Source organism: Labrus mixtus, chromosome 1, assembly GCF_963584025.1.
Source record: "Labrus mixtus chromosome 1, fLabMix1.1, whole genome shotgun sequence".
NCBI lineage: Eukaryota > Metazoa > Chordata > Actinopteri > Labriformes > Labridae > Labrus > Labrus mixtus.
The window spans coordinates 20,076,987-20,088,298 of record NC_083612.1 but is presented as its reverse complement, the minus strand read 5'-3'; the positions used below and the strand labels follow the sequence as shown (position 1 = coordinate 20,088,298).

General features: G+C 39.0%; 1 protein-coding gene across 5 annotated transcripts in view; it reads right to left on the bottom strand.

The window, feature by feature from the left end:
* Positions 1-5,815: 5,815 nt before the first annotated feature.
* Positions 5,816-11,312, bottom strand: part of sox6 (SRY-box transcription factor 6) — a 132,326-nt gene continuing 126,829 nt past the window's right edge. For 4 of the 5 annotated variants that reach the window (XM_061037385.1, XM_061037394.1, XM_061037377.1 and 1 more), the window contains one exon: positions 5,816-11,184. In XM_061037385.1, the coding sequence (XP_060893368.1) occupies positions 10,878-11,184 (307 nt within the window). In that variant the 3' untranslated portion in view covers positions 5,816-10,877. The remainder of the gene's footprint in view (positions 11,185-11,312) is intronic. The other variant, XM_061037410.1, reaches the window with a different exon arrangement.

Below are 11,312 nucleotides of genomic sequence, written 5' to 3'. Positions count from 1 at the left end.
AATTTGAGACGCTTGAATTTTAATATTTCAACCAGAATATAATAATGTAAGCAAACATCTACACTGAGAAATGTTAACATTTTTATAAGTGCACTTTCAGATTTTGAGTAGAAATCCATAGATCTTATTATGAGACAGCTGCAATGATCCCGTTAGAAAAAACCAAGCAAATCATATTCATTGAATTACACAAATTACAGATGTAGCTCAAACCCTCTGAAAACGTGATGATGAATCCCCCCCCCCTTTTTTTCTTCTTCTTTTTTTTTTCTTCTGATAATTCATCAGACTTCACTAGCAAAGTATTGGGCTTGTGAAAAATGCATGAATTACTAATTAATGAGGCATTCTGCAACATTTACATATTCATAAAGGTGTGTAATTCACATATGCATGAGAGAGCTGAGTGATAGCTTTGAGAGAATAACACATATTCCAAGAAAGCAACCTTTTATTTTGTTTAATTCTTCAAAAAGCTGAGGGAGCAGAGATGCTTTTAAAAAAACATTACGCATTCATTCTTCCCCATAGAAATGCAGTCAAATGCTTTGGGAGACAAATGTACCGAGGAGATGCAATGATGTGAAACAGTATGCAAAATTACATTTTCTGAAATATTGTCCCGGGTGGATTTTCAAAAGTTCATTTAGCTACCCTGTGTTCGCAACAACTGTGCTCAGAAAATCTGAATGATTTACATAGATATAAATATATTTTCATGATCATCTTGGTCTAGTAAAGATATATGCAATGAAAGCTTGATTAAAATAATCCAATAACGACACAGTCCTTTCATAATTGATTAAAAAAAGATAGTTTTCTTCTATTTTTGGGGGGTTACATTTTGAACATACAAAGTCAGATTGTTTGAAGTAAGCATCACAATTAGCTGCTGTGTTCTCCTTAACATATATTCATGCCCCCCTAGTTATCTTTGGTTCTTCTCTGAATATTTTTTTTAGGATAGTTAAACTCAACCAATAGCTTTGCTATGATGTCAGCCTTTTGGAGTCAAACCATTTCAGTGAAGCAGGTCCAAGACGGTTTGGCCGGAGTCGAGGCCTGTCCCTCTTCTCAAAGCGCCCCTCCATTGTTTCAATCTCCTCACAAAGGCTTTGTGAAAGCTGTCCCAAATATGGGTTGAAAAAGCACAAATAACATTCAGATGGTTCCTAGGCTTCCCTCACAGCAATGCACCAAAGAATGACAAGTCCAACAAAACCATGTCGAGTTCTTCACCCTGTGCCATTGTCTTTGCACATTAACTCCAAGCTGGGCCTTTTCAGCCGGGCCAGAGTTTTGTCAGGCTCACTCGGACACAGCCCAGCTCCAGCAGTAGGCTTGGCCTCTTCAAAATACCATGCAGAGTCTGATTCAGTCCTTTATTCTTTTACAAAAATGGCTTTCATATGCATTGTCCGGCCATTCTGATGATAGAGAAACCAAAGTAACAAGTTAAAAAAAACCTCTGTGCCCAAGGGAACACAATAATCCAAATTAGTAAAATCCTTTATCCTGAGTGGTATTGTTTTAGCCCAAATCAGGGCTGGGAAAAAAATTAGAATGGACAAGGACAGTTCAAGAATTGAATGACAATAAAACCAGAAAACTAAAAACCAACCTCAACTGCTTACAAGCCAGGATTGATGAAATGTAAAAAAGATAAATACTCTAGACACCGAACGAAACACAGGTGAGGTTAATCAAAGATGCAGTAAAGCTAACAACAAGGATGACATTTCAGGATGCTTAAGTTTGAGTTTAACCTTGCAGGACTTTTGGAAGGCACTTCTGAGCATCAGGCGCAGGGTTTTGGCAGCTGCACAGGGAGCCTGGTGGGTCAGCCCTTCTCTGGGAGCTGCTACTCCACACTAATCTATTTTAAACCATCTGTGAAATTAGCAAGATTTCCTAAGTCCTTCACCTCCAAGGATTAAAACATTGCTAAGGGTCTCGGCTGTTCTTACACTTCTCACACGCTGCTCTTGTGTACATGTTTGATGAGTCTGGCGATCAATCTTCCAATTCTTTTCTTGGATAAAAAAAGACTGAAAGAAACATGCCAGTAAAAAAGTTAAACATCTGGTTTGAAGGTGTTTAATAGATAAGAGACACAACAATTATTTATCATGATTTTAACTGATGGCTAAAAATCAGAAACCAGGTGTAACACAGTCCTACATCCGGTAACATCAGGGGAGTCTGTTTTAAAGAGCCCTACCGAGGCACTGACGTTCCTCTGCCAGAGCCAGTACAATGAAGTCATGAGTCAACTCTAATGAGAAAATCAGATAGATTGCAGCTGTTCTTGGGGAAATGGTGCTGTCTGACAGATTCATTGGCTACAGCGGCTGTAGCATTGAGCAGATCCAAATGAGTAAAATATTGTTCCAGGCGCCCCTCACTGCTCCCCTTCCCTCCAGTGTTTAGTCATCAGAGTTGTGAAATAGCAGCCCTGCCGCTACACGACAGCATTGCTGTATTAATTATTATCCGCTGTTCAAACATACACATCTTTGTACAAACGATGACAGTTCATCCAAACAGGCCACTTAAAAACAGCAGTATTGCTTCCCATAGCTCACCAGACCCCAATTATTCACCCCGGCCTCCTGTTTGGTTCACACAAAAATCTCTTTGTACCATGCAACGCAAAAACAGCTCTAAGATAAAAACAAATGTCTGCTACATTACTAACTCTGCAGTTTTGTAATGTTGTGCACCTACTTGTGCAATGATGCATAAACACGCTACTTAAAGCACAGAGCATTTCTTCATGCTTTTTGTTGTTGTTGGAAAAATTTGATTTGTTTTATGGAGGTATTTGTCTAGTTTCCCCATCTCCTGCTAGAGAGCGTGCCTGCTGACATATATTACAGACACAACATTTAAACTGTAGCTTTCATATGATCCTGGGAAGGCACCGTGCAGGACAAAGGTAAAAGTGATTTCTGAAGATCAACAATTGAAATAGAATCCCTGGTTAATTTTGTTTTAACTCTTGCATAAAGAAATACATTATTTTAAAAGGAGGCAGGTTGTAGAACTCGTAATTATGATGATGATAATGAGCAATAGGTGGCAGAGATCCAGAGAAGAATGATGGACATAGTTTGGCCTACAATTCTCAAGATGACCTCTGGCAGACACGCGCACACACACACACACACAAACAAACACACACACACGCATTCATACACACTGAACTTTAACCTCTGATTGTCTGCTCATTTCAGGTCATGTATGTATGCAGGTTGTTCTTAAAACCTAACTAACACCAACGTAGCACCACCTTACAATGTTTTCTCTGTATTTCTCTGCATGGCTCATCCAATGAGCCATGCTGCTCACACTGGACACATCCTGCACATTTATTACACGTACTATGATATGACAAGACATGACATGATAGGATAGTATACGATGGGATAAGATAAGATATGATGCGAGACACTTTATTGTCCCCTTCGTGAATTTTGTCTTAGACTCCAGTGCTGCAGACATTTAGCAACCTCTAAAGTAGAGTCGAATAAAAAGAGGCAGAAAGCAGTGGCACATGAGTTTTGGTCCCAAGTAAAGCAGCTGTGGAAAACTCAAGAAAAACGATATAAAAAGAACATTTCAGAATGGTCCACTAAACAGTTACTTTAATCTCTTAGTAGCCACAGTTAGTGTGGTGTATTCTACAGAGTGAGTTTTCAGGAACACCTGCCCTCTTACCTGTTTATGTTGGCAGAGATTTTTCCACTCTGTTAATTATTGAAAGAAGAGTCAAGCCCCTCACTCTCATCGGTGGGCAGTTCACTAGCTGATGAGGTTAGCCTTGTGTCTTTGTACATTCATATTGATTACGTGACGGCGTAATATTGGTGTCCCAGTCTGTGAATTCACATTGCCTCATGGCATTGCGGAAGCGTGAGAGGTGACAACACGGTGGTGGCTCCACATACACGCACATTCAGATATGCACACGCACAGCTGCTCTCCCCTGCTGGCTTCACCAATACTGTCTCGGCCCTGTAACGCCCCTGTTACTACCTCCGAAGACTGTACAGAGGGGGGATCACTTCCTCCCCGAATAACATCTCTGCAACATTCATATCGAAGGTGAAATGTTAGTACCTTGAAACGGCGTGGGTACATGCAGATATTGGCAGATGAAAAGTCACCCTGACCTCTGCGATCATTCCCGTTCCTGTGGATTCATAAAGTATAATCCGTCTTTAAGTTGATGATTTATAAGCCCTATTACTTATAGAAATAAGGGTAGAAATAAATAAAACCTCATGTACTACCAGCTACAAATATGTAAGATATAACAATTTGCAATTCATGCTACAAGCTTCAGGTGTGGGTTAAGTGTATCTCATGGTACAAGTAACAAATGCTATGGAGTTCATACCTATGAAATAAAAACTTAGTGCATGATTTAAATATAATCATAATCAGGAATTTCCTGGTATAAAACATCAACATTTAGAAACGTTGAACTTATCCGTTGTCTTATCCAGGTGGTCTCCGTCTCACTGCTAGGACATGATGATCAAGTCATGGGGAATTATTGAGAGATGAAAAAAAAAAAACCTTCTTTCCAGAATAAGTTTAAACTAGTTGTATTTATATAACCTAATGCAGAATTTCCATAATGATATTTGGATTTGAAGGTACACCTCAGAAAATGCGTGAGAGTGAGAAGCGCCAGTCCCGCCGGCTGTATTGTTGTCGGAGAAGAGAAAAGAAAATTAGCATAGCCTACTCACTGCTTATTTGGATGTCATGTAAGTGTACTTAGATCTCGGTCATTCCGTGTCAATTTTTGTGCAATATGAAGCTACGAGTTAACCAAGGGGTGCTAACGTTAGCCTGCTAACACAACAATGCAGGCCGCAGGCAATCATCTCGGGCAACAATTATGTCCTCCGCTTGCGCTTGATAGGGCTTCATTATGATGCGTTGTAATTTATAACTCCTTCGTGCGAATGTGATTGGAGGGCGGTTGAAGGTGTGCTGCTGGAGGAGAGCGGAGCCTTCAGAATAGCGGAGGTGTCGCCAAACTGCAGTTCTTTTGGTTTAATGCTGGTGCTCAAGGGCGACATCTACCGGATCTAAAAGTCGCACATTCTTCCTTTGAAAAGCCTTTGGTTGATCTTAATGTCAATATTCTTCAAGTTAGATTCATTTATTTAACAAATACCAAAAGTGAATCATTTTTTAAAGAGCCCATATTATGTCCTTTTTGGGGTTTGTATATTTAATCTATGTACCTACTTTTGTACGTTAACGATAGTTAAAGTCCGAAAAAAGTGTCCTCCTTGCTCCCTCTCCGCTCTGAGTCCGTCAGCTACGCTCTGTTGAGCCCACACTGTTAGACCCCACGTGGGCCAAGTCTGCTCTGATTGGTCTGCCGATCCGCTCTGTCGTTATTGGTCAGTTGCTCAGCACGCTTCTCGGAAATTTCAACATGAGCTGCTGGGCTTGCCACAACGAGCCAATGGGCTTAGATCAGTGATCTCACACTGACAATGACGCCGCACTGACAAATTTTTATCGAGGGGGGCTAGAACCGAGCGTTACATGCAGCTAATGCTGCAGCTAACAGGAGGAGGTAGGAGAAGCCGCGTTTCCGCGGACTTTGAATTTTTGCACATAGATGTGCCTAAACATGCACAGGACACCTGGAAAACACACTAAAGGGCATATAAAACCAGAAAAAGCATGATGTGGGACCTTTAACCATGTCTTGTTACCCTCTGTTTTCTTACACCGCTTATCAGAACATCAAAATGAACATCTCTGATAGAAAAAACAAGTCAAATTTTAAAACAAAATGTCTCTTTAATTTGTAAGTGTCAACAGCAGTACAAAAGATGGAGTGATGGGAGAAGTTTTCTGTAACACAATTTCTGTTTCTTTTACAGAAAAGGAGGAAATTCTTGAGGTAAATGAGCTTAACAGGCAGTTATTCATCCCACTGTTGCATCGTTACAATGGACTGAGACATACAGAAAAATGGTGTTACATTTTAATATGCCTGAATCGATCCTGTGGGGATAATTTCTTCATATACAGTATACACACTTCTACGGTGCTTGGGCGCACCTGAATGTGTCACTCATTGGTTTGTTTTTATTCAATATAGTGTATTAAAACTACCAAAGCTGAGGAGATTGCTCTCACACACACCACTTTAAAATGATTCACCTTAAGTTTACCTCACGTCAATACTGCACATGGAAACCAAAGACTTGCTGGTGTACACTTTGAAGCCAAGCTAAAAACAAAAAAAAAACATAAAAAAAATTAGTAACATTTTCATTTTTTTCTTTTATAGCAATAATACCCCTAGCAAATAGTTGATCTTTTGTACTGTATGAAGAAGAATGTGAACACAAATGTGATGGCAACATTTTTTTTTTTAAGTTGAATTAAAAACTTTACATTGGACTGTACAAGATATTATGATAAACTATTTACATATTCAGACATAAACTTTTTTTTAAGCAGCAACAGACACTATGTATTTCATTTTCTCTAATAACACCCAAGCAATACTTGCTGTGGGCCTAGGTACCTGCCAGGAAAAAAAAAAAAAAAAACAATCTACGCAGAAATCTGAATTAGGCTGCCAGTAATTTCAAAAGATGGCTCCAGTGATAGAAGAGCCACACACAGTGTTGCTTGAGAGACAAGTCTAAAAAGCAAAAAAAGTACCAACGACAACCATAAATGTTGCCCCAAGCAACAAATTGTACACTCCTGAACAGCAGCTAGCATGTCAGTCCAGCATTTCAGTGAATTGTGCCGATTAAATTAACACAGAGAACATTCCCACCATATACATCACAAAGTCCAGAGAGAAAAAAAAAATGAAACTACAGTAAGTAATGTTGAAACAGCATACAAGCTTTTATCTTCAGTTGTCAAACCATTTGCATGGTTCACAAGCGGATTAAGATGAAAACAATGGTGAGGGCTACATCTGCAGATGGCTTGATAGTCATGAACATGTACATAAAAAAAATCAGCAACATAGAAAAAGATGACTTTGAATTATTTAAGAAGATGCAAAATGTGCGTGCATTTTGCCACAAAATTAAATAAATATTTGCACACTCCCACCTTTCAAAATAAAGTAAAGAAAATACAACAAAAAAAACATCACTTGTGTTTGAAACAGTCATTCACAAAATAACACCTCTCTTTATTATGATAATGTATATGCAGGCCAAATGCATGCAATCATTCGTTTTAATGAAGAAGTCAGCTTTGCCAAACATCACGAGTGCTGTAATAACCACCAAACTTACGTGAGCATAAACAGCATTCCACTTATGATTGAATTAGGATGAAAGCAAATTACTAAATCATTATTTTACACCAAGTGCTTGTTGTTTGAATGAGTACCTTACTTTTCACGACTCTTTTATGTTTACACGTCTAATAAGTATAGATTCTATTTTGATTGTTTTTTAAGTAGCTGAGGGGAAGATTATCTAAACATTAGTGAGCGAGGAGCTTCTCTTTGTGTAAGGTCCGTATGCTCTCCACCAATAGGCAGAAAAAGAATCAGCATCTACATGAGGTACAGTGACTTGTCAGCTTTGAAAAACATGAAACCAAGTACAAGAATTAAACAAAAATAGAATAGAACAGCCACATACATAACTTATACATCACTAATGAACAAAAAATATATTTCCTATGTTATATTTACAATTAAATCTAAATGAGATGGTGAATTCTCTGAATAGCTTTTTTTTTTTTTTTTTTTAGCTCCAATTAATCGTCATTTTAAATTTCCACTGATTGTCCAGGTTGTTTTTTCACTGACATGTTTTAGAGCCAGCAGTGGCTAGCAATAAATACAATATGTTTGTTCTCTACAGTTTCAGATACAATGTACAATGCACTAAAGTCTGAAGTCTGGTGTTTGAAGGCTATTCGAGCCTGCTGTTGAATTTTCTGCTCATTTTCTTGTGCTGAGTCTCTCCCCTAGGCAGCCCTGAAGCTTAAACAAAGTGTTCATTCATCACACGTGTCTCTGCATAAATAAACAAAATAACTAGACCAAAAAAGAAAAAAAAGAAATTCTCAAATCTGGCAACTTTGAGAGCAAACCCACTTGAGTCCAACCGGGGGGATTTTGTTCATTCATGGTGTTTTTCTGCAAACAGCTTCACATTAATCAGAATTGATAAAAAATACAATTTATATCCAGTGCTTATAACACTTATGAAACATTGTCTCCTTGTGAGTTTTTGTCTTTTTTCTATTTTTTTCTTTTTGTGTCTTTTTTTCCCGCTGTATAAGCACAGTCAAGTTTCAGTTCCGTGAAGAGTCCTTTTTAAGTACCAGCCAACTAAAGAAGGGTGGCATGGTCATGAAAATATTTACAATCACATACAAATCAATCCTAACCACCAGCAAACAGGAGCAAACAGCTTAAAAATACCAAACAGGTTGACTTAGAGGGAAATCTGCTTGGGTTTGTTTGTAGGAGAGCATCTTTAAAATGTCTAATTCCTCATAATGAGAACAATTTAGGAAGAATGTGATGGGGAAAGGACAATGAATAATTAATGGGATGGTTTAAAAACTTTCAAGACTTAATAAAAATGCGTCCAAATAAAATTAAAATCAATGAAATAAGACAATATAAGTAAAGAAGATGAGAAGAAAAAATAGCCATTTGTACCTATTGGAGGAGAAAAATGCAGTGACCAGCAGTATGGATCTTGTCAAGTTAAAACCAGTTACCAACCACTCAGATTCTTCAAAAATACTCTCTCTTACTGCAGTGGACAGGTTCAAGGGCAAGGGAGGGGAATAGCTGGACTCATGCATTAATAATGCTGTATTTCAGATGATACCCAGTCGTCAGTCATTTTAATAATCCCCCACAGCTTGATGTACTTGTTCCATCTGCTCGCCACTGCCTAGTGACTGGGCCAGGGTGAGAGGCCTGTTGAGGCCTTACCACCAGCACTTTGATGGAGAGCACAATGAGGGACACACATCCCGTTTTTATTGTTTCCCCTTCCCTCCCTGGTGTTTTTCTCCTTCTCTGGGCCAGATGGCGCCCCCTGGGTGCTGAGGTTGCCTTGTGGCAGGGGTCAGAGCAGGGTATGGCAAGGAGGGGAGCCACTTAGACCTTCTGCCCTGTAAAGAGGATCTGAGTCTCAACATCAAGGCCCTGCTTTATCTAGCTGCAGCCTCCAGAAGGTCACAGCTTGTCAGCTTTTGAGCTGAAATTAGGATAAAGACTTTGTGCCCCTTGTTTCTGAGTCATTGCATGTTGTCCTGTTTAAAATGCAAGAGCTAAGTGCATCCTAAAAGCTGATAAGATTATTAGAAAAAAAAAACAACATAAGGCTCGAGGGTGACAGAATAAGATTTGTATAAGTGCACCAATGCAAAAAAAAAAACAGTGTTTTAAGTTACCCCAGCTGTGTATTTGGCAAGGTAATTTAAGAAACAAACATAAGATTTCAGCCTTTCTCCGTAAATATCCTCATAAACTTTCACTCCTCTTAAGACTACGGCAGTAATCAAGTCATTGCATCAACCCAATGTCCGTGCTCTGCTTTAAGACTTCTTAGTGTCAATTTAAGATTTACAATGTCTAAAAAGAATTAAGATTGAAAAAAAAAAAATGAAGTTCTAAGACCTAAGACTTTAGACTTGCCATCCAAGTGGGGCTAAAGCGTTTAACAGAAAGTACTGTAGCTGCACATTGTACAACATCAATTTGAGATTGTAATGCCCCCAAAGCTGCCTTTTGCTGCTGTTCCAATCCCACAGATTGGAGGCCTTTGGCCCTTTAGCATTCTGGCGTGATTACAATCACTCTGATTAAGAACTTGGTGAGTCAGACTAGGTTGCAGAGCTGGAAAAGAGTTAAGGAAGCCTTGGTGCTCTATGTGGGACTGGGGTGAGGAAATGAAAGGGGCTGGCCGGGTTCATTGATGATCACTGCATTGGGCTCCCTGGAGAACAGCTAGCATCACAAGCTAACAGTCTTAAGATGTCCCATACTGTAACACCCTGCAGAGCCTGCTGCCTCAAAGTTCCTGAGTGTCATTTGTTTTTTCTGTCAGAGTGAATTAGAGAAAGACTGGATAATTAAGATGTATGAAGAGATCAAGAGATTGTCCAGGACTCACGAAGCCCCTCCCAAAAGACTACAAATTTCAGAAACTACTTGAAATGTTTGGCACTTCTGCACTTGCCATTGGTGAAATAACAAAAACAAATAATAATAATAATAATAATAACAGCAATAATAATAATAATAATAATATGAAGTAATCTCCTTCTGTTATTAGTTGAAATGACTCCTTATGAATTTGAGATAATTTGTACTGATTAATTAATTCTTGATTAAAAACATTCACGAGCTGTTGGCTGGCGCACTTTACCTGAGTGAGAATATTTATCCCATCTACAACAGTTTTGCAAAATATTAAAATCACCTAATTGAAGAGGCAAACAAGACAACAACTGTAAGAATTACTGGTTCTTATCAAATGTTCAATTTCAAGTTCTGTCTCTTGTTCTAGGCAATGACCTTATTGTGAAAATGTCCATGATCATGATGAAAAATAAACAATGACAGAAAACAAAAATCTAAATAACCACAACCAAAACTGCTTCACACACATGAAGAAACACTTAAGACCAAATAGCTTTTGATTCTGATGAAACCACATTGACATGCTGGCTCCTAAATGATACATCATTATATATTTTTTTCTAAACCTTTGTGGTCTAGTTTTGTTTTCTTTTGCTCCGTCGCTCCTTCAGTTTAAGCCGGTCCTGAGGGCGGCCTCCTGTATGAGTCAAGTGTCTGCATCGACCTCCCCGTTAAAAGGGTGTTCTCAGTTGGCATTGACTGGCTCTTGTGTGTCATTTTCACTACTATAGTCTGATTTTGGCTCGTCCTCAAAATCTTCGTACATGTCCATCTCGTCCTCACCGTTGACCGGCACACTATTGTTGGCCATGGGGTTGGGCTCTAGCTTCATGTTGTAGGTGCTCTGGATGACGGGAATGGATGGCTCAGGACTCACTGAGGCACTCGAGCACTCTGATGTCATCTGAGGTGACGGTGTGGTGGTCGCCATAGTGATTGCCCCGGGATAGACCATACTGGCGCTGGTTGTGATGGGAATCTGTGGTGGTTGTCTGAATGTGGGAGGATACAATTCAAAATTATTTAACTTTTCTCTCACAAACTGCAGTTTATCAAACATGTCTTTCTTCCAAATACAATAACAATCAGATAAAAAGTATGCTCAAACTTTTGCTGATGT